The sequence below is a fragment of the Staurois parvus genome, unplaced genomic scaffold (genome assembly GCF_062004578.1).
Source record: "Staurois parvus isolate SC_StPar_1 unplaced genomic scaffold, SC_StPar_1.0 ptg000291l, whole genome shotgun sequence".
Lineage (NCBI taxonomy): Eukaryota > Metazoa > Chordata > Amphibia > Anura > Ranidae > Staurois > Staurois parvus.
In genome coordinates, this window is record NW_028318087.1 from 8,933,845 (window position 1) to 8,957,905 (window position 24,061).

A 24,061-nucleotide genomic window follows, 5' to 3' on the forward strand; every position below is an offset into this window, starting at 1 on the left:
GTGAATGCAGGGCTGGCACTGCCTTTTTGGCGAAGAAATGCCGGCTTGGCACTCTCCACCGCGGCTCGGCACAAGCCATCATTTCTCGGAAAGGTGCTGAGTCCACCACTTGGAAAGGGAGGGACTGCAGCACCAGCAACTTGGACAGGAGGACGTTCAGCTTCTGCACCGTCGGGTGCGTGCTCGCAAACTGTTGTCTCTTGGAAACGGATTCCAAGAAAGACTGCTGACGGAATCCGTGAAGAGGAGTAGCAGGAGAAGGAGCATCTGAACGAGCGGAAGATGCCAACGAGCGACAACTCCCCTCAGCAGAGGTGTTGGAGCCTTGACTGGCTGATAGAGGGCGATTGACGTCGGGTGACGGAGCAAGTAACGGAGCGGGTGATGGAGCGGGGGCTGGGGCAGGCAGAACCGCCGTATCTTTATCACGGTTTTCCCAGGCCACCGAATGGCGACGCTGCATATGCTGACGCAACGCTGTAGTCCCAACATTGGCCCCCTGGCCACGCTTGACTTTCTGGCCACATAGTCGACATACGGCTACGTTTACTTCCTCGGGCGGCTTGACGAAAAATTGCCACACCGCCGAGTAGGAAACTTTGCCCCCGCTACTCCTCACTGGCTGACTGCTACTTCCTCCGTGCACACCGGCACCACTACTGGCCGTGGTGGTAGGCTGCAGTGGAGCTGGTGCTCTAGTCCGTGGCCGTTTGGCTCCACTGACACTGCTGCGACCCTGCTGCCTCCTGGGCAACCCACCGACTGTTTTGCTTGCTGGCAAGCTGGCACCCTCTTCTCCTGATGATGCGGAAGCAATAGCCTGATGACGACGAGGCTGCCAAGTGCGATCAGCCTCATCATCATCAATTAGGGTCTCCGCGTCACTACTAGCCCCCTCAGCTGCGTGTGGGTCAGGAGACAGACTTGTCTCTAGACCGGCTACCGAGCCACTCTCCTCGCCAGTACTTCTTCGCCTGGCTGCTGAAGAGGCGGATGTCTCCCCCCGTTCCTGACTGCCCTCTGTTAGCTCTTCCTCACTGTACAGTGGGGCTGAGCCCACAGCATGCGATACTTCGCTTGGTGAGGGAACACCAAAGGACAGGGGCAGGTCGAGGACACGTGATTTCAGTGGGCTTGCTCCCGGGCCATGCCAACTAACGGTTGTGTCTGACGTACCCACCGACCGTTGGCTGTAGGTGTCAGAGGTGACCTGGGAAGAGGAAGACGACCGAGTCAACCAATCGATGACGGCAGGGTTGTCGGTGGAGACACGACCGCTGGATGACACCGGGAGCACTGGCCTCTGGCTGCGACTAGTGCTGCCTCGACCCCTTCCTCTGCTGCCACGTCTGCTCGCTCCTGAAACATTGCCTCCTCTGCCACTCCTCTGCGTGTTGTCTGACATACTCTTTAATTCAATAAGCACCCCAAAAATAAAAACGGATTTAACTCTTTGAACGTACAATAGTGGTTGTGAAGCAGAAAGTCAGTTTATTTAGCACAATCGGTCAATTGCAGCTTGCCGTTGGCTGGAAACTGTACGTTTATGTCACTGGAATGCACTAATCACCCAAAAAATATTACCGCCACCCGGCGTGTATATGGATTTAACTCTTTGAACGTACAATAGTGGTTGTGAAGCAGAAAGTCAGTTTATTTAGCACAATCGGTCAATTGCAGCTTGCCGTTGGCTGGAAACTGTACGTTTAGGTCACTGGAATGCACTAATCACTCAAAAAATATTACCGCCAGCCGGCGTGTAAATGGATTTAACTCTTTGAACGTACAATAGTGGTTGTGAAGCAGAAAGTCAGTTTATTTAGCACAATCGGTCAATTGCAGCTTGCCGTTGGCTGGAAACTGTACGTTTATGTCACTGGAATGCACTAATCCCCCCAAAAATATTACCGCCACCCGGCGTGTAAATGGATCTAACTCTTTGAACGTACAATAGTGGTTGTGAAGCAGAAAGTCAGTTTATTTAGCACAATCGGTCAATTGCAGCTTGCCGTTGGCTGGAAACTGTACGTTTATGTTACTGGAATGCACTAATCACCCAAAAAATATTACCGCCACCCGGCGTGTAAATGGATCTAACTCTTTGAACGTACAATAGTGGTTGTGAAGCAGAAAGTCAGTTTATTGTACACAATCGGTCAATTGCAGCTTGCCGTTGGCTGGAAACTGTACGTTTGTGTCACTGGAATGCACTAATCACCCAAAAAATATTACCGCCAGCCGGCGTGTAAATGGATTTAACTCTTTGAACGTACAATAGTGGTTGTGAAGCAGAAAGTCAGTTTATTTTGCACAATCGGCAAACTGCAGCACCAACTGTGCACGACAGCCACCAAAAAAAAAAAGGGTGTATGTCACTTTAAATTTTCGATTCTTTGATAGCTGTGGCCCTGAGTAACGTTTCTGTGTCCCTGAGTAACGATTCTGTGTCCCTGAGTAACGATTCCGTGTCCCTGAGTAACGATTCTGTGTCCCTGAGTAACGATTCTGTGTCCCTGAGTACCAATTCTGTGTCCCTGAGTAACGATTCTGTGTCCTTGAGTAACAATTCTGTGTCCCTGAGTAACAATTCTGTGTCCCTGAGTAACGATTCTGTGTCCCTGAGTAACGATTCTGTGGCCCTAAAGTCTCTGTGGCCCTAACTCTGTCCCTTAATACAGACAGGTCTGTCTCTCTTGAATGACCGGAGGCTAATGAAGAATTCTAAGATGGCCGCGATTTATAGCTCCACCATTACACAGTGCTTGCTGGCTGCTGATTGGCTAATGCGATCACATGTCATGATTCATGACTCATGAATGCATTATGGGTCAGCGCGCCTTGTCTGCGCGCCTTCCCAGAGATCCCCGCCCCATCTTCTCTGTCCATTTTCTCCTGTCGCCACACATGTCGCCGCCATTTTTGGGAAAATTCGATTCGTGCATCCGAAGTTTGCTAATCTTCGGATTCGTCGCGAATAGAATTTTTCCAAATCATCGGAACGAATTCCACTTCGTCATGTTCGATTCGCTCATCTCTAGTCATGAGAGAAAGAGGTTGGGCATCTGCCAGCTCACCAATTCTATGGATAACACGGCCTCCTAGGAACCAGAGGTCTTGCACAGGCTCTTGTCTGTTTGCAGGGATGTGCAGAGTTACTGCCTGATTGCCTGTTATCGCGGCGAGCAGCAATACCTGTGTGAGGACTGGACAGTAACAGCCCCGGTGCAGAGAAGACTGATATGTTCCCAGTGTGGCTATCACTGTCACAGCTGTGCTTAACTGTTGTGCAGAGTCCCACAGCAGTAGGCCCACAATCTGTCTCTGTAGGACAATGACAGTCCCCCTGTTTCCAGCTCTGAATCCCGTGCCAAGAGAGTGATCCTGTCCTTTGCTGTGGAATACATCTGATTTCCCAGCATTCTTCTAGTTCTCCAGCTCTCTGGTATGACTAGTTCAATCAGCACTCAGGAATATGATATGCATTGGCTGTAGGACTACAGGTCTTAAGATCCTCTGCTGTCAGAAGAATTGGATCCACTTTGCTAACAGGAAGTGAAGTAGCTGTCCCAGTACTGGGCACTTGCGGGAAAAGGCTTGGTCATAGTCTCATCTGTAAGTGTCCCTGCATAATAACATACGGTATTAACATACATTAACATGGATTTCAGTGCTTCTATTATGAGTTTTGAAAATGAATTTCATTACAATGGCTAAAGGGACAGAGTTGAATGATGGCTACCAGTGCTTCTACTGCTTTTCAAGAATATGTAAATAATTTAGTGTGCATAGTCTGGGCACAGGTTGACTTTAAGTAGCACTCACAATCTTGTGTCCTTTTTCTAGCCTGTGGCTAGACAGTCAAAGCTGCCACTCTACTTTCTCCACCTTCCAACATGCTTCTTATTAGCACATAAACTGATTGCCCCTTTCTGCTGCAACTCCATCTCCCAGCTATGTGTTACAGAGACTGCAAATGGCTTACACCAGGTCAAATTCAGGTACTTGTTTGCATTAAAAAATGATTAATGAATATAGAGCTGAATTTATTTGCATTCTTATATGTAAAGCCTTGAGTCCAAAGTTTAAAAAAGCTGCCCCAAAACAGGTTTTCTGAAAACCTTGTAAATGCTCTGGAGTAAAAGCATTATGTATACTGTAATGTAATAAATTGCAGTTTACCAATCCTTAAATGTGGTAGCTGCATTAGTTTCCTTTTTTAGGCATTTTACCCATTCATTTTCATGTGGTGATCTGGCCAATAACATCCTTTCTGTCTTGTGGTGTCTCCACTCTGGATGAAGAGGCAATGGAGACATCTTTGGACAGCAATATTGTCAGTCTGGAGTAGTAGTTACTATACTAGCAGATTTAGATTAGACTAACATGTGGGCTGGCCAAGCCGTACTGACTACCAAGTTATAAGGAGGTGGACTCTCCAACATAGGGTACCTTTGGCTTGTGTGAGCATGCTCACCAATGCTGTTGCCAGGAGGGGCCACTTTCAGGTGAAATTCACCTTATGGCAGCACTCCAGTTTAGAGCTGAGCCGTTCACCGTGTGTAGCTGTATGACCTACAGAGTCCCTCTGTGAATATACTGTCCTGTGTCACTACACACCTTCTTTGTTGTATATTGCATTTACGAGGGACACCGCTGAGCTCATGCCTTCTCCATCAGTCCAGCGTACTTTTGCCACCTCACTCCCAGTGACGGAAACTCTCCCATGTGGTTAGATCTGGGGTCTCCATAACGCTGGTTTAGTCCCATTTTCAGAGGAATCGATCTCCAGAGAAGGAAGTCAGCGCATCGACCCCCCTCTCCACCAGAGGACCCTGCACCGACGCCAGGAAGCAGGCTTACAACTGGTTGCTGTACACTTTGCTCTAGTTCCGGATACTAGGGATGCACCGATACCGGTATTGGTGCCAATACTGAGTATTTTCACGTGTACTCGAACTCGTGAAAATGCTTCCGATACCCAAACTGATACTTTGTGTTTTGATTTGTGTCAATAAAAAATGTATGGACACAAATTTCACTGCAAAGAATAGCATGCGATTTGATAAGGAATGCTATTCCTGTCCAAATCACATGCAGTTTCCTCTCCACTCCCATGTAAACCAATGCTTGTCATAGCCAGAGTTCACATAGGAGCACTGCGGTAAACCTCCCTGCACCAATCCCATGCTGAGCAAGTGAGAGAAGTGTGGGAGAGAAGGGCATGTGGGGATGTATATACCGGTGTCAGCAATCAGGCAGAGGATGGAGGCAGATGCTCAGGATTCTCAGCTGTAAGAAAGGATTTGAAACCCCAAGGGCTTTCTCTCCTCTCCTTGCAGGGATGACAGTACAAGCTAGACGGCTTCTGATTGGTCAGGACCGTGACGGTGCTGACCAATCAAAAGCCATTTAGCCTATACTGTCATCCCTGCAAGGAGAGGAGAGAAAGCAGTGGGGATTTCAAATCCTGCAGCTTTCCCTCCTCTCCTACAGCTGGGAATCTAGAGCATGGCCGTGGCTTTCCCTCCTCTCCTACAACTAAGAATCTGGAGCATGGCTGCAGCTTTCCCTCCTCTCCTACAGCTGAGAATCTGGAGCATGGCCATGGTTTTCCCTCCTCTCCTACAGCTGAGAATCTGGAGCATGGCCGTGGCTTTCCCTCCTCTCCTACAGCTAGGAATCTGGAGCATGGCCTCAGCTTTCCCTCCTCTCCTACAGCTGAGAATCTGGAGCATAGCCATGGCTTTCCCTCCCCTCCTACCATTGAGGATCCGGAGCATGGCTGCGGCTTTCCCTCCTCTCCTACAACTAAGAATCTGGAGCATGGCCACGGCTTTCCCTCCTCTCCTACAACTAAGAACCTGGAGCATGGCCACGGTTTTCCCTCCTCTCCTACAGCTGAGAATCTGGAGCATGACCTTGGCTTTCCCTCCTCTCCTACAGCTGGGAATCTGGAGCATGGCCATAGCTTTCCCTCTTCTCCTACAACTATGAATCTGGAGCATGGCTGCAGCTTTCCCTCCTCTCCTACAGCTGAGAATCTGGAGCATGGCCATGGCTTTCCCTCCTCTCCTACAGCTGAGAATCTGGAGCATGACCTCAGCTTTCCCTCCTCTCCTACAGCTGGGAATCTGGAGTATGGCCATGGCTTTCCCTCTTCTCCTACAACTGAGAATTTGGAGCATGGCCATGGTTTTCCCTCCTCTCCTACAGCTAGGAATCTGGAGCATGGCCTCGGCTTTCCCTCCTCTCCTACAGCTGAGAATCTAGAGCATGGCCATGGCTTTCCCTCCTCTCCTACAGCTGAGAATCTGGAGCATGGCCGTGGCTTTCCCTCCTCTCTTACAACTAAGAATTTGGAGCATGGCCACGGCTTTCCCTCCTCTCCTACAGCTGGGAATCTGGAGCATGGCCATGGCTTTCCCTTTTCTCCTACAACTAAGAATCTGGAGCATGGCTGCAGCTTTCCCTCCTCTCCTACAGCTGAGAATCTGGAGCATGGCCATGGCTTTCCCGCCTCTCCTACAGCTGAGAATCTGGAGCATGACCTCGGCTTTCCCTCCTCTCCTACAGCTGGGAATCTGGAGCATGGCCATGGCTTTCCCTCTTCTCCTACAACTAAGAATCTGGAGCATGGCTGCAACTTTCCCTCCTCTCCTACAGCTGAGAATCTGGAGCATGACCATGGCTTTCCCTCTTCTCCTACAGCTGGGAATCTGGAGCATGGCCATAGCTTTCCCTCTTCTCCTACAGCTGAGAATTTGGAGCATAGCCATGGCTTTCCCTCCTCTCCTACAGCTAGGAATCTGGAGCATGGCCACGGCTTTCCCTCCTCTCCTACAGCTGAGAATCTGGAGCATGGCCATGGCTTTCCCTCCTCTCCTACAGCTGAGAATCTGGAGCATGACCTCGGCTTTCCCTCCTCTCCTACAGCTGAGAATCTGGAGCATAGCCATGGCTTTCCTTCCCCTCCTACCATTGAGGATCCGGAGCATGGCTGCAGCTTTCCCTCCTCTCCTACAACTAAGAATCTGGAGCATGGCCACGGCTTTCCCTCCTCTCCTACAACTAAGAACCTGGAGCATGGCCACGGCTTTCCCTCCTCTCCTACAGCTGAGAATCTGGAGCATGACCTTGGCTTTCCCTCCTCTCCTACAGCTGGGAATCTGGAGCATGACCTCGGCTTTCCCTCCTCTCCTACAGCTGGGAATCTGGAGCATAGCCATGGCTTTCCCTCCTCTCCTACAGCTAGGAATCTGGAGCATGGCCACGGCTTTCCCTGCTCTCCTACAGCTGAGAATCTGGAGCATGGCCATGGCTTTCCCTCCTCTCCTACAGCTGAGAATCTGGAGCATGACCTCGGCTTTCCCTCCTCTCCTACAGCTGGGAATCTGGAGCATGGCCATGGCTTTCCCTCTTCTCCTACAACTAAGAATCTGGAGCATGGCTGCAGTTTTCCCTCCTCTCCTACAGCTGAGAATCAGGAGCATGGCCATGGCTTTCCCTCCTCTCCTACAGCTGAGAATCTGGAGCATGGCCATGGCTTTCCCTCCTCTCTTACAACTAAGAATTTGGAGCATGGCCACGGCTTTCCCTCCTCTCCTACAGCTGGGAATCTGGAGCATGGCCATTGCTTTCCCTTTTCTCCTACAACTAAGAATCTGGAGCATGGCTGCAGCTTTCCCTCCTCTCCTACAGCTGAGAATCTGGAGCATGGCCATGGCTTTCCCTCCTCTCCTACAGCTGAGAATCTGGAGCATGACCTTGGCTTTCCCTTCTCTCCTACAGCTGGGAATCTGGAGCATGGCCATGGCTTTCCCTCTTCTCCTACAACTAAGACTCTGGAGCATGGCTGCAGCTTTCCCTCCTCTCCTACAGCTGAGAATCTGGAGCATGACCATGGCTTTCCCTCCTCTCCTACAGCTGGGAATCTGGAGCATGGCCATAGCTTTCCCTCTTCTCCTACAGCTGAGAATTTGGAGCATAGCCATGGCTTTCCCTCCTCTCCTACAGCTAGGAATCTGGAGCATGGCCACGGCTTTCCCTCCTCTCCTACAGCTGAGAATCTGAAGCATGCCCATGGCTTTCCCTCCTCTCCTACAGCTGAGAATCTGGAGCATGACCTCGGCTTTCCCTCCTCTCCTACAGCTGGGAATCTGGAGCATGGCCATGGCTTTCCCTCTTCTCCTACAACTAAGAATCTGGAGCATGGCTGCAGCTTTCCCTCCTCTCCTACAGCTGAGAATCTGGAGCATGACCATGGCTTTCCCTCCTCTCCTACAGCTGAGAATTTGGAGCATAGCCATGGCTTTCCCTCCTCTCCTACAGCTAGGAATCTGGAGCATGGCCACGGCTTTCCCTCTCCTACAGCTGAGAATCTGGAGCATGACCATGGCTTTCCCTCCTCTCCTACAGCTGAGAATCTGGAGCATGGCCACGGCTTTCCCTCCTCTCCTACAACTAAGAACCTGGAGCATGGCCACGGCTTTCCCTCCTCTCCTACAGCTGAGAATCTGGAGCATGGCTGCGGCTTTCTCTCCTATCCTACAGTTGAGGATCCAGAGCATCTAGCTTCATCATCTGATTGCCGACATTAATGTATACATCCCCACATGTTCTCTCCCACTCTTCGCTCAGCATGGGATCGGTGCAGGCAGGTTTCCCACACTGAACCCTGGCTTGTCATAGTTCACACAGGAGCAAACCTCATGAGAATTAGACAGGAATAGCATTCCTGTTCAAATTGCAGTGGGATTTGCGTTCATAAATGCAAATTGCACCGCAAAGTATCGGTACTTACTATCGGTGAGCACTTGACCGAAAGTATTGGTACTCATACTCGCCAATCAAAAAATGGTATTGGTGCATCCCTACCGAATAACAGCTGCATTCCTCTTCCGACTTGTGTGACTGAGTTAACCATTAATAGTGGCCTTTCTTCTATATCCCATGTGTGCTTTACAGGCCCTGCTCTTCCATACGCCAGAAACCATCATGCACCCCTTTCAATGACTTCAGACCAGGCCAGGGGCGGACTGACAACTCATGGAGCCCCTGGGCAATAGGGGATCATGGGGCCCCTTTGTCCTTGCCCAAACTCAAAAAAGCCTATGGTACCAGCGGCATCTCATGGGGCCCTCTACTGACCCCAAGCCCTCGGGCAGCGCCCGAGTTTCCAAATGGTCAGTCTGCCCCTGGACCAGGCTTGAAACAGTTAACAGCCTTACTGAAGATTCAGCAACACAATTCAACATGAAACAGAGTCCAGCCATAACAAACTAATGCAGGCTACCAGGTTCATACCTTCTAGGGAAGCAAAGTCCAATCCACAAACGTCCAGGGATGGTAGGTTGCTAGTCCAGGGAGAATCCCAGCAGGGTGACCCAGAAGGGGGCTCATGTGCTCCAGCAAGACTTACATGTTGCACCAGTGCTACCTCTGAAATCCCATGTGGAAGAGAGAGGAGCTCTGAGCCCTCCCCTTGTATTTATGTGGTTTACAGCAGGGGCAGGACTCAGAAAGCCCGAGAAAAGAGATTAGACACAGTTAACCCCTTCCCATCCCAGGCAGTCTGTAACTGTCTGTGTAACTATACAGTGCAATGCATACAACAGCGGAAATACACCTGCTTACAAACAAATTAAGGATACTTTCCGGCAACAAATTTTAAAAAGTTACAGCAACAGGTTTTGTTTTTTCTTTTTGGGATAAAGGTTTTACATAAATGGATACAAGCTGGTCAATGTAAGCACCACTGTCTGTTTTAAATGGTTTGTTTCAACCTTCTAACTGACACTTTTGCTGGTCAGCTCGGTCTGTTAAAGGAAGTTGGAGAAATAACAGACTTACTGGAATGATCAACAGGTGAAAATAAAGGAAAGGGGGCCTGAATATATAAAACTAATGCAGCCACCACTTCTAAGAACTGGTAAGCTGCAATATAATACCTTTTTTGTTTTTAGGTTTAACACTGTTTTAATTCCCTTTTCTTAAAATGTTATGAATCAGCCCTAAAATGTCTGGTTTTCTATTTCATCCATGAATATAGGCTTGTATTATATGGATATGTTCCAGTGGCTAAATGGTTAGCACTTCCGCTTGGCAGCACTTGGGTCATTAGTTTTTATTCCCAACCATGGCACCACCTGCCTGGAGTTTGCATGTTCTCCTGGTGCCTGTGTGGGTTTCCTCAGGGTTCTCCGGTTTCTTCCCACACTCCAAAGACATGCTGGTAGATTAATTGGCTCCAATCTAAATCAGCCCTAGTATGTGTATGCATGATTGTGAATTAGGGACCTTAGATTGTATGCTCCTAGAGGAATAGGGATGTGAATGTGCAATATATACAGTGTGTGTGTGTGTGTGTGTGTGTGTGTGTGTGTGTGTGTGTGTGTTGTGTGTGTGTGTGTGTGTGTGTGTGTGTGTGTGTGTGTGTGTGTGTGTGTGTGTGTAAAGTGCTGCATAAATTGACGGGACTATATAAGTACCTGTAATAAATTAAATATTTAGGTCTGGTAGTTATTTTATTTCCTTTAACACACAGTGTGCAAGTACATTTTTGTAAGTTCATTTGACTTTCTTGTAGAGGTCATTGTGGATGCAGCTTAAAGGAACTACGGTAGTTAAACGTTTGTTTTGTATTAATGCTGTGTAACTATGTATGTGGAGATGACCCCAAGTCTCAGCATGTTCTGTGCTTGATGCTTTCTAAATACAAAGTTATGACTAACCATCCACCTACCAGTGACCACATGACCCTAAATCACTAAATCAAGGTGACCCTTACATGGATTATAGGTGGTCATAAACTTTAATCAAAGAAAGAAGAAAGAGCTCTGACAAGTCCTGATATCTCCTAGATTGTAAACTCAAAAGAGCAGGGCCCTCAATCCCCTTATGTTTTGCATTGTATTGGTATTGTTCTGTCACATGTTCTGTCCCCCTTTGTAATGTACAGCGCTGAGTAAACTATTGGCGCTTTATAAATACTGTATAATAATAATATATCAGTTTTACACAGTCAGTCTGATTGTATGATGTATCATATGATATGTATGTGTAGTACCCCATTACCTCCCAGAAGCCACACACAGACTCCAGAGGCCACATGTGCTAGCATTTCATTCCAGGGTTTCGTTAATGGCAGATGGTGGGGGCGTGAAACATTGGGCATCAATCATTTCAATTAAACAAACTGAATTTATTTGACAACATTTCTTGGAATGGAGAGAGGGTTTAGGACATCAGATATCCAGATCATAGTACGATACAGACTCCAGTCTCCTCTCCCAGCTTTACATAACATAGGTCTCTAACCCAAGACTGGCGTTTCTGTGATTCATAAAAAAACATTTTCTTAAAAATCAGCACAAGGGAAAATACTTACATTTAATCTGAAGTGTCCCTTGTGCTGGTGCCAGCTGTAGTAGTTGAAATCTGAAGTCCATTCACCCCCTCTCAATCCCTACAGCTGTAATCTTCCAATACTGTGGAGTTAATACTTACCAAGAGTGCCAAGAATGCCTACCCTTTCCTCCCGCCTCCTCCATTCATAAGTCCCTAAAAGATTTACTATAGCTTCCATAAATGAAAAGTGCTCTATGAATGTATGACAGGTGGATGAATTAAAGGTCTGCCTCCTCAATTCATAGATCGCTTTTCATTCATTAAAGCTATAGTACAGCGCCTATGAATTGAGAAATGGGTGGAGAGGGCAGGCATAGTTGGCACTCATGATGAGTGCCTGTCACATGTCCAGAGTTGGTATTAACCCCTGCATCAGAAGATAACAGCTGTGACACCAGCACAAGGTAGGGGGGAGCGGACGCCACTCAAGACCAGCCCTGGGAGTCCAGCGTGTTGTATGTGTTGAGTTCCCTCAGCACCACACTAGCCACACCCTCTGATGCATTTCACCCCCCCATCGGGGCTTGGTCACAGAGGCGTAAGGAGAACAGGCTGCTAGGGGATGCATACTCAGCATCATCAGCTGTGAGGTGAATCAGGTGTGTGTATGTGTGTAAAGGTGGGGAAAGGAAAACAAAAGTCAAACAAAAGAAGTAAACAAAGAAATCAAGGAAAAGAAAATCAAACAAAATATATATACAAAGCAAGAAATCAGAAATAAAAAGGGAAAAAAATTAATTGGAAAAAAAAAATTAAATGAAAAAAGGATGAATTCATCAAATAGAAAAATTAAAAGAAAAAAGGGGGAGGAGGATGAAAGGAAAAAAGAAAAAAAAAAACAAACTATGAAAAAATACATGAGAAAATGATAAGGAAATTAGAAAAAATGAAAAAAGAAGGAAAAATAAATAAAATCGCTGCAAAAACTTTTTAGAATTCATATAACAGAAAAGAAGGGGGGGGGGGGATAAAAATTGACATATGACCAGCACAAGGTACACTTCGGATTAAATGTAAGTAATATATCTTGTTCTGATTTTATTTTTTTTTTATTTCCTAAACTTAGGCTTTAAATGTCAACATAAACACAACAGAAAGCAAACTGGAGTCATCACAATGTTAGGAAATCCCACCTGTCACCAGAGGAACTACCCTCATTGGAAGATATCCCCTCTACTCCTGAATCTATGATATTCGTAAAAATGTAAATCCTTGTTTCTCAGTGGCAGTTATCACCAGGATAAATCATTTGTAATTGAGTGTTCCATGTGGGGACACAGGCAACAATAGGTAATATAATATGTTGGGGGTCCAGATCAACACCCAAGCATATTGGTAAAAGCAAAACAGTCTTTATTTTCCAAAAATCAAACAAAACCAGCTTTGTGCAACATAAAAAAACAAACAAAACAGTTCAGAAACTTCTGGTATACGAAACAAAACTTCGACTCATCACCATTATAAACTTGTCCGCCAACAGGGTTCGGAGTCCTCACCTGCTCCAGGGGTTCAGAAAGGTCGCAAGAGCTTAGCTAATCAACCTTCCACAGCTTTTTCTCACACCACACATCATAGGCACCTGCTGACTGCTTCATGGTCTTTTCAGCCCTCTCTTGCAGATGGGTTAACCCTTTCAGGTCCAAAATAGCCATAATCAGGGGTTAGAGGCACTTTCCTACCCAAGATCTACAAATTCTGGGTCCTATATCAGAACAATTTTGAGAATGCTGAGTCAGTTTTCTCTCTTTGTGATGGATCACCCCAGAACTCTTCACCCTGCATGGGTGACAATCCCTGAGTTGTTTCCCACTGAATCCCAGTATGCTTCTTTTCACCCCCCTTAAAGAGACCACAACCCAAATAATGGGGACAAATATTGTATCTCTATTCCAGGACCCATACCTGGTGTCCTGTACAAGAACTTCGCAGAGGGCTAGCTCTTCCCTATACAACATAGATCTAAAAAAAGGTTTTGGCTGAAGTACTCCTTGAAGTGATACCAAGCAATCATACAGTATATGCCATTATTTAACTAATATTAGGAGATGAAGAAAAGAGATAATGCTGCTTAAAACTCATGCTGGCTTTGTAAATGTTGCTGTTCGAACAGGAACCCCTTAACTATGATTGTCCCAGAGGCCACAGGCAGTCAGTTTATAGTAATTACACACAGGCATAGTAGTGTAGACAACACACTCGTGCTATTCTGAGTTTCCAACTATTCATTCATATTATTCCTTGTACAGGTTTACTGCCAGGGATAAGTCTGTTCTTCGTGAGATGGGGATCACCCACATACTGAACGCTGCCTCTGGAAAGTACCGCATTAACACTGGGCCAGAGTTCTACAGAGATCTCAACATTGATTACTTAGGAGTCGAGGCAGATGATCATCCTTATTTCGACCTGAGCGCTCACTTCTTTGCAGCTGCACAATTTATAAGGGCCGGGCTGCAATCTCCTAATGGTAAATTATAAAATGACATACGTTAAGTTGTCCTGTTAAGAACCCTGTTCTATTTCAATAAATTATGCATGTGTTCATGTGACGTGAAGTGAAAGCTGCATTAGGACGTAAGTGGGCATCCTTTCACCTTTCTAATACAAGAGTTAAAAAGTTCTTCTGAAGCTTTAAGACCTGATGATTGGATGCACAGAACCCAGCAGTTTATCCTGAAAGGAAAAGGAGGGAGATAGTCATATCCCCACCATCCAGAAATGTAAATCCCATGTTTTTGCAGACAAATGGAGTAGCAGTGGAGCGCATCAAAGGTAAGCGTAGCACAACCCCTGTAGGAGTTGCTGATGATTTGGGTCCCCCATAGTCCTGCTCAGCCAGGCAACACACATTTTCTCAGACTTGCATTCAGAGTCAGTTAACAGTCCTGGAGCTTGGTTTTATGTTTTGTTAGGGGGTGTTGAACTTGGATGGGGTAAGGGGTGTACGGGATGCCCAAGGAACGGTGAACTGAGGACAAACTCCTTAGCAACTATGTGCAAGTCTTTACACAGCAGAAAATCTTCTTGGACAGCTCTCCAGCCTCTCCTGCTGTACCACCCCAGATCCCTCTCCTTATCCAACTGCCTGAGGGAATCCCTGGGCAAGGGGATCTGATGACTATCACTTTAAATGAAACAGTCCCAGGTAAGGAGCTAATAAAGTTTCCCACCAGAGTGCTCTTTTCCCCTTAACTTGTCCAGAGGGTATAGGACTACTCACTTTCACTCTACCCACTCTCAGTCCCTCGAGCTGATTTAGGTAGGTGGCTGCCTTCAGGCCTTCTGCTGGGCTGGCTCCTTTCCTAGCTCTATGGGTGGTCCTCACTCTGGTGGCCAGTGAGGCTGAGTGATCCTCCTTTCCTGTCTGCAGATAGGCCCCTTCCCACTGTGCCCCCTCCCAAGCTCCTGCATACCAGCTTCCTCACATCTTCCACCCCAACTGTCCTGCTACTGAGCAGGCTCAGTCATACCTAAGGGCTGCTCTGGTTCCATGCCAGCCTCCTGTTTGGGAATTGGCCAGAGCCCCTTGAGTATGCTGACCAGCCCCACTTCACTTCTCCAAGATTCCAGAGCAAGGGGAGGTAGCTAGAAACTGGTCTGCAGAACCTTGCAGCCCTGACCCAAATTTGGCTCAGCTTACTATTGCCCAGGCTGCTATTCAGCCCTTCTGACTAACAAAATAGTCAGCTAGCTCCCCCTATCTAACTAGGAGGGTGCTACATTAGCATTTGTGGAATAAGCAGGGAGTGGCTTAACTAGTGAACCTGTATGTGCAAAGTGACAGAGTCTCTGGAAAATGCATTAGGATATAGATTTTTTACCACATTATAATTTATTTTTTGATTACCAATTTTAAATTAGAATGATCTATTTCTAATAAATTAGAAATGTAAATATATAGCACATACACAATCATTATATTCTAACAGATGAGCCAAGTAAACGAATGAACAGCAATGGAGCTGAAACTCCATTGTGGGTCATTTGTTATCATGGCCTATCTGTTTTCAAGTCCCATACGTGGAGCATTAGGGAGGTTGAGGGAACCAGCGTAGCTACAAAGAGCTTTCAGGTCATCTGAAGATGCAGTATATTTAAAAAACCTATACTATAAAAAATATGGCCGACATCTGAAAAGGCTAGCTGCCTGGCCATCTGTAGCTTCAGAATTTCTGTTCACTTATGTGGAACACAAACACACAGCAGCCAAAGCTAGATTATATTCAGAATCCATGATCTGAATACTTGTGTCAGGAATAAATAATGACATATATTGTATTTTTCAGGACAGTTTCCCTTTAATAAGTTAAAACACTCAGTTCAAATTTTTATTTAATCAAATTACATAATTTAATATTTTTTTCCATTGTCTTTTCAGGGAAGGTGTTGGTGCACTGCGCAATGGGGATCAGTAGAGCAGCTTCTCTTACTCTTGCTTTTTTAATGATCTCTGAAGGATTGAGTTTAATAGATGCTATACGCACAGTGAGTGAGTACCGAGACATTTGCCCCAACCCTGGCTTTCTTGAGCAACTGCGTCAACTGGATATAACACTGGAGGCCAAGAGACGAAGCCGGAGAGAATAGTTTATGATCTCTTTCAGGCAACACAGATCTATTTCTTATTTTTAAAGACTTCAGTCAGCTTTATTTCAAGCTTCAATCTGAGTTTGTTCTGGAGATTTTACATGTTATCTTTTCTATATGGACTGCTCAACTTTTTAAAAAATAGTCAACAAATGTCCTGCAGGGGGCTGAGGTCAGTGCAGAGTTTGTCGACCTTTCAGCAAAAAAGCTGTGTCTCTCTTTCTCTGAATAAAAATGTATCTGCCGTATAGCAAAAGCAGATAAATTTGAGTTTTGAGAGAAGATGTTTCTTTTAAAAATTGCTGTTTGGCCCTCTGGAAATTGTATTTAGCGCACAAAAAAAGAATCCAGAAAAGATTAGGATATTTGGTGATTTATTCACATATCAAGCCTGATTCTAAGCATGTTTTAACTGCAAAGATGAGGAGATAATATTTAACAAAAACATTAAAGTGATCACACAGGGAAATGTGAAGATTCAGAAAGTTATAGCTCTTCTGGCTCTTTATGACATTTCATCTGTAAGAAATATATGTGTGATGATATAGCGTACATGTTACTATATTCTTTTCAAATTAATTTATTGAAACCATCTTATTATATTATTTTGTTGGAAATATTTGAAACAGGTTTGTGCAATCTATTTCTGGGCACAGTGATATTTATCAAGGATTTCAGTTATTTATATGTCCCCATGAAGGTTTCCCTGTTAATAAAACAATCTCATACAGCACCAGTACAATAAAGATCTAACCATTCTGACTAAGCATAAAACTGATTAGTAACGGATATCAATAAACTCAAAACATGAATATTACCAGTGTGCTTTCATCTATGATAGAATTCTATTTTTAGACTACTACTCATGGTGGCATCAGTAAAATAATATGCTATATATATTTGTAGATGACAGTACATAATGTTCCAGGGCATTTCAGGTTAGTATCTGTGTATACATGTGTCATCTGCCCATCCTGGCCAGTGTTCTGTAATAGAGTAGGCCTGGTCCATAGAAAGGGTACTAATTGCATTAGAGATTTTTCAAAAGTGTAGATAACAAACATTTTTTTTATTCTAAATATGTTTTGTCCTCAAAAAAAGGTCAGAAGGACACTTAAATTGCATTAGTTCCAAGACCACAGACTTTAAAATCTTTAAACATTTTACAAGCAGTGAAAAAACTTTAAAACAAGCCATCCTTGACCTCTCTAGCTATTAGCACTGTGAAGTTATTAGTTCTCAAAGATACTCAATGATTACACAAAAACTCTGAAGTTAGATAAGAGTCCATTTGTAGCAGTTTACAAACGCCTGCGGTGTGTTTACACAAGAAGGCTGGAATGCTGCCAAGATTCTGCTCTCCACAGAAAATAAGGGGAGAAGAGTTGTGATTTCAGTGCCTCTGTTCTACAATGCCTGCAGCTACAGAGGTGATGGAGGGCCTGCATAAAATTCTTTTACTGCTTGTTCAGAATATATTAATACTTTATGTGCATAGTAAATCCACAGGTTCACTTCAAAGCAGGTTTAAACCTTAAGCACTTGAGCTCCAGAAGGTTTTACCCCCTTCATGACCAGAGCATTTGTTTGCTATTCAGCCCTGTGCTACTCTAACTGGCAATTGCATGGTCATGCATCACTGTAAGCAAAAGATATTTTGGTATTTATTTTTTTCACACAAATAGAGCTTTCTCTTGGTGGTATTTGATCACCACTGGGTTTTTTATCTTTTGCAATACAAACAAAAAAAGACCAGAGATTTTGAAAAAAAAATATTTTCTACTTTCCGTTATGAAGTATATCCAATATAAAAACAAATTTCTTCATAAATTTAGGCCAAAATGTATTCTCCTACATGTCTTTGGTAAATTAAAAAAATACCAATAAGTGTATACTAATTGGTTTGTATGAAAGTTGTAGCATCTACAAACTACGATGTATATACTGAAATTTATACAGCTATTGCATTATACTGGTAATGGCGGCGATCAGCGACTTATAGTGGGACTGTGATAGTGTGACAGGCAATCTGGCACTAGCTGACACTGGCTGGGAGGAACACTAACTGACACCGACAACAACAGTAACACTAATACAGTGATCAGTGCTAATACTGTACACTGTCATTATACTAATGACACTGACTGGAGAGGGGTTAACATCTAGGAGCACTTAAGGGGTTGTGTACCTAACAATGTGTAATATATGCTGCTTTTACTTTACTGTATGGCTGTTTATTCTCTTTGCTTTGCAGGGAGAATAAACAGCCAGATTGCTGTTCCCTGTACACAGAGGTCTGTGTTATGTAAACACAGAACTCTGTGTGTGATTGGACACAGCAGATCAGCTGACTTCAGCCAAAATTATTGGCTGAAATCATCTGCCAAACCCATGCTGTGTTGAATCTCACCACAGGTTGGCAGGGGGTGCGCACATGGGCCCCAAACCCAGATAAAAGGTCGTGATGTACCAGTATGTCACCCTGCCTGCAGCTGCTGCCCACTTGCAGTACAACTACTGTGGGCAGGCGGCAAGCAGTGAACTGAATTATCTTCAATCCCAAATGTTAACAAAGCTACAATTTAGAGGAAATAGATCTCAGAACTTATACCTAGACATATAAAAATAACTTTCCACACTGGTGCCACATCATCTGTCTTATATGGAATTATATTTTGATTGAAAGACATTTACAAAAGACTAAAAATCAGCTCCATGCAGGAAATTCAACATCAATAAAAATACACAGTAACACTCATTTATCAATTGTGACAGGAAGGCCTCAGTAATGTCTCCTCCAGAACCACGCGTGGTTTGGGAGAGGATAGAGCTGAAGCCTTCCTGTCATGTTTGAGATTGATTGGCTTTCAGTGTGCAGTTCCATATTTCTTTTTTATCCTGTTGAAAATCGGGTAAGATGAGCCCTTGGGGAGCTGCACCCAGCAAGGAGTGAATATGGAATGACACTTCGTGTTTGGTTTGGTCTAACTAATTCATCAATATCACATGAAAAAGTGTAAAAAAAAAGTCTTAGTTTACTAAAATGGAGTAAAGGCCTCCAGCTATATGAATAGACTACGTTGTTTATTTAGTCACTTGTCTTTGATCCAAACATTAACACCAGGGAGAAGCTTTAGCATAGATGTCCCACAGTAAGTTATAGTAAAGCAAATTCTAGGTTCAAAAGGTTTGTACCACACAGAGGAATTTGTCATGGATTCCCATCGCTGACTGATTTAGGTCTAAGTACTCAGAGTTTGCTCAGCTACCCTGAATGCCTTTTCTCCTGGCAGGAGAAAAGCTGTTTAAAAACTGTGCCTAAAGCTGTGTTTTGCACATGTGTTTAGACATATAAGGGGATCAAGTGTTTAAGGATTCCATTGACCAGACTATATTTTTTTTTTGGCCATTGGCGTGAAGGAACACTCCAACGCGAAACAAGCCTAGTGTTTAGGCACGTTTAGATGCATTTAAGTGTGTCAAAAAATTTTTATGCCCAAAAGATCCTCCCTGAATGAGCTTGTGATGTTTTTTTCTATCTATAAACGCTCCTCTTCTAATATTCCTATAAATGCATATGTGTGCATGTACACATAGACTAACATAGAGGTACTGTATGTTTACAGGCAGAAATAAATTGTCAAACGCCTAAAAGCAGCGTTTTTCAAGCCCGTTGTACATGGGGCCTTGTTGGCTGCTAGATTTTGTTTCCCATTTGTTATTGACCTGGCCACAGATGTTTGGGCCAACAGCCTGCTATCGTGTGACAGTTTCCTGCAGGTTTGGGCAGAATTGTGTTTGGCCTGAACATTGACTCATCACTACTACCAATCTCGCCTTATTTCTTACATGGAAGCCACCAAATGAACTAATCTTACTCAAGAGGTGATAGTGCCTTATCAGTTTCATTCTCCACTCTAGAAATACAAAACACCATCCCCTCCTTACCATCAGGGAAAAGTCCAGGCCCTGACAGGTTTACCAGTGCTTTTTATAAACACTTTAAAGGGATGCTATCCCTGATGGTACAATACCTTTAATGTAGTCTCCACAATGTGTCATTGCCTTAAACAAGATCAGGAGAATCATGATTCCCTGATTCCGAAAGAGGGCAAAAACCGTTTGCGGTGCTCCATTCACCACCTGATCGCCTTGATTAATATAGATCTTAAACTATATATCCAAACTTATTTTTAATAGATTGAAACTCTGTATCCCAACTGTGATCAATACTGAACCAGTGGCCATTTCCCATGTGAAGAGGCACGTGACAAGACTATAAGAATGATTTCCCCTATAGACTATGCAATAAACACTACCATCCCCTATGCTTGCTATCTTTTGATGCCAAGAAGGTGTATGATTGTCTTCACTGGGGATTCTTAACTGCCATCTTATAGAAGATTGGTTTCCCTCATACTTTAGGAAAAAGAAATGGCATTATATGACTGTTCCATGGTCTGAGTTTATGCTAGTGAACTACTGTCATATCCAATCTCCATCAGCAATGGGACATGTCTGGAGTGCCCACTCACTCCATACTTCTACATTCTAGCCAAGGAGCACCTTGCCAGAGCAAACTATGCTGACCACACTATTAGAGGTATGTCAAGCTGTGAACATCACCATACTGCAGGCCTTTAGACTAATGACATATTGTTTTAAGTACATGTTTCCTATATATTTCCAAGCGCTATCCATAGCAATTCCTAAATCATCCTTTGACAAAACGAAAAGGGCTTTGCTTTTTTATATCTGGGTCCACTCCCCTGCCTGCTTGAGATTCAACATGCTAGAAAGGCAGAAATCTTATAGCAAATCTGTATCTGCAGACCAACAAACAGAAAGTATCTTAGCCCTTTTGTGTAACAAACCTCATTTGGAATGCTACTATAACTCCACATTACTGACACACATCTTGGAATGGATTTTTCTTTTCTTTTTTTATTATTTTTGAAAGTACAAATAACATATGAACATGAATGGCACAGAGAGAACATTACAATGTTGAGAACAGAGAGTTCATTACAATATTGAGAACAAGATAAAGTTGTAAGTAATTCAACAATAAGAAACAATAACTTATTTATTAATACAACATAGGTAATACCCTGCCTATCCCAGAGGGATCAGACTGTAAGCAGGTATCTGAATAACATCAGTCACTAAAGACTCCGCAAGGTAGAAAAAGGTTACCCAAGAAGTCAATCTCAATAATTACACTCATTGGTCAGAAATCAAAATTATATACATCATGAAAATGAGTTAAATTCTTTTAAAGGAATAGAAGCTCTTGGATGAGAAATCCAAGTTTGCCAAAAGTGTTTAAATCTACCTGTAGTAAAGTTTTTATAAGCCAACGTGAGCTCAAGATAGGCTTGTGAATTTAGTCTACTAATGACATCTGAAGATTAGATTTCAAGAGACTGGTCATAGTAAGTCTTGTGGCATTCAATATATTAGCAACAATTGTTCTATAATAGAGGGGATGTAGGTCTAATTGAATTCCTAAGAGAACCATATGGAATGAGAGTAATTAAGTTTCCAGAAAGGTCTGCTATAAAGGAGGATACTGATCTCCAAAAAGTTTTTACAGCTCCAAAGAATGTGGAGCAGAGTACCCACTTGGTCATTACATCTCCAACAAATTGAAGAAGAGGATGGGAATATTTTTGAAAGTTTCAAGGGAGTTAGATATCATCTGTTCAGTATTTTCTGGGCATTGTCCCAGTGTTCAGTACAGGATGATGCCTGTACTATTAATTGATATAGCTTTTTTCCATTGGTCTCAAGCAGAAGACTGGAATAGCTCTGTTTCCCACTTTAACATATAGGTATTTTTGGTATTATCAGGATATGTAGACAGTATTTTGTAGAAAAAAGAGATCCCTTTAACTTTTCCACAATCTTTAGAAGTTAAATATTGCCGTATTAAAGATGGAATTTCTAATGGTTTATCAAAATTGACTTCTCTCTTGCCGTTCATACTTATTTAATATGTTACTCACTTTGTTCTTATATAGTTACATAGTTAATCTGGCTGAAACAAGGACAAAAGTCCATCCAGTTCAACAAAAAAAAAAGTTACAATCCTATACCGGCAATTGATTCAGAGGAAGGCAAAAAAAACCAGCAAAGCATGATCCAATTTGCTCCTGCAGGGGAAAAAATTCCTTCCTGATCCCCCGTGAGGCAATTGGATATTCCCTGGATCATCTTTATCTATAAATGTTAGTATCCAGTTATATTCTGTGTAACTAGGAAAGAATCCAGGCCTTTTTTAAATCCACTGAGCTTGCCAGAACCAACTCTTGAGGGAGTCTATTCCACATTTTCACAGCTTCCATATTTGGAGATGAACTCTCTTTTCCTCCAGACGTAAAGAGTGCCCCCTTGTCCTTTGCGATAACTTAAGAGTGAATAGCTCTACACCAAGTTCACTATATGATCCACTGATGTATTATACATGTTGATCATATCTCCCCTTAATCTCCTCTTCTCAAGAGAGAATAAATTCAGTTCCTCTAGTCTTTCCTCATAGCTGAGCTCCTCCATGCCTCTTATCAGTTTGGTTGCCCTTCTCTGCACTTTCTCCAGTTCCCCAATGTTCTTTTTGTGAATTGGTGCCCAAAACTGAACTGCATATTCGAGATGAGGTCTTACTAATAAAGTGTACAGGGGTAAAATGATATCTCTCTCGAGTCTATACAAGAGAGGATTTTGCTCGCTTTAGAAACTGCAGCTTTGCATGGCATACCATTATTAAGCTTATGATCTACCAGAACTCCCAGATCCTTCTCCACCATTGATTCCCCCAGTTGTACTCCCCCTTATGATAACAATAATTTGTTACAGTGATTGAATCCTTGAAATATCCATTTCCTCATTCTTAAGCAAGCTTTACTGTATTTTATTGCCCTTAAAAGGGACAGGAATGGTTATTAGGTCTCCCAAAAATTTAGACTTTGATAGAATATGTTTCCACGCAATCAAAGTTGATTCTATAGTAAAGAATTTGGGTATAGCTACCTTAGGCAATAAAATATATGCTATAGGTAAGGCGTACATATCATTGCCCATAGTAACTGCTCTCTCAATATTAACCCATAGTTTTTCCTCTGAATATGTGAACCAATATTTCATATAATCTAAAAGAGATGCTTAGTAATAATGTTGGATTTCTAGGAGGCCCATACCTCCATTAGCTTTGTTAGATGTTAATGAAGAAAATGCTACTCTGGGTTTCTTGCCATTCCAAATCAGATGTCAGAAATAGTAAAGGATTTTGAGTAACGTTTGCATTTTAAAAGCCGCTATTTTCCTAACCCAAGAAAGTTGTGTTTTTTTGAATGCCTTGGAAATCTTTATTAATTTGTTCTATTAATTTATGGTAGTTTGTTTCATATAGTTTAGAACAGCGGTTCTCAACCTGGGGGTCGCGACCCCTTTGGGGGTCGAACGACGCTTCCACAGGGGTCGCCTAAGACCATCGGAAAACACATATTTCCGATGGTCTTAGGAACCGAGACACCGCTCCTCGCCGCTGCCGCCGCCACCGCCGTCTCCAGGTGTGGGCGGGATGACATGCCGCCCCTGTCATCTGGACACACCTTGAGATCAATCCTCGCCTGTGATTGGCCGCCGGCACTGTAGCTCAGGAGAGGCACACAGGCGGCCAATCACCGGCAAAGAGGTGGAGCTTGGAGAGGAGGAGCCGAGCGGCACCGCGAAGATCGAGCGAGTGAAGAGGAGGAGAGCGGCCGGAGAAGGAAGACATCTGACAGGTAAGTGTTGGTACCATGGGAGTGGGAGCGAGCGAGCCCAGGCTGGAGCAGGGGTCTGCAAGGTAAGTATCATTGGTGTCAGTGGGAATAGTGCCCCATCATTGGTGTCACTAATACCAATGATGGGGCACTATTCCTCCCACTGACACCAACGATGGGACACTATTCCTCCCACTGACACCAACGATGGGGCACTATTCCTCCCACTGACACCAACGATGGGACACTATTCCTCCCACTGACACCAATGATGGGGCACTATTCCTCCCACTGACACCAACGAT

General features: G+C 44.0%; 1 protein-coding gene across 2 annotated transcripts in view; it reads left to right on the plus strand.

Moving 5' to 3' along the window:
* LOC149458235 (dual specificity protein phosphatase 13B-like) overlaps nt 1-16,810 on the plus strand; it is a 35,159-nt gene extending 18,349 nt beyond the window's left edge. For both annotated transcript variants that reach the window (XM_089682580.1, XM_089682581.1), the window contains exons 3-4: nt 13,653-13,873; nt 15,785-16,810. In XM_089682580.1, coding sequence (XP_089538706.1) covers nt 13,653-13,873; nt 15,785-15,993 — 430 coding nt within the window. In that variant the 3' untranslated portion in view covers nt 15,994-16,810. The remainder of the gene's footprint in view (nt 1-13,652; nt 13,874-15,784) is intronic.
* The last annotated feature ends 7,251 nt before the right edge of the window (nt 16,811-24,061 follow it).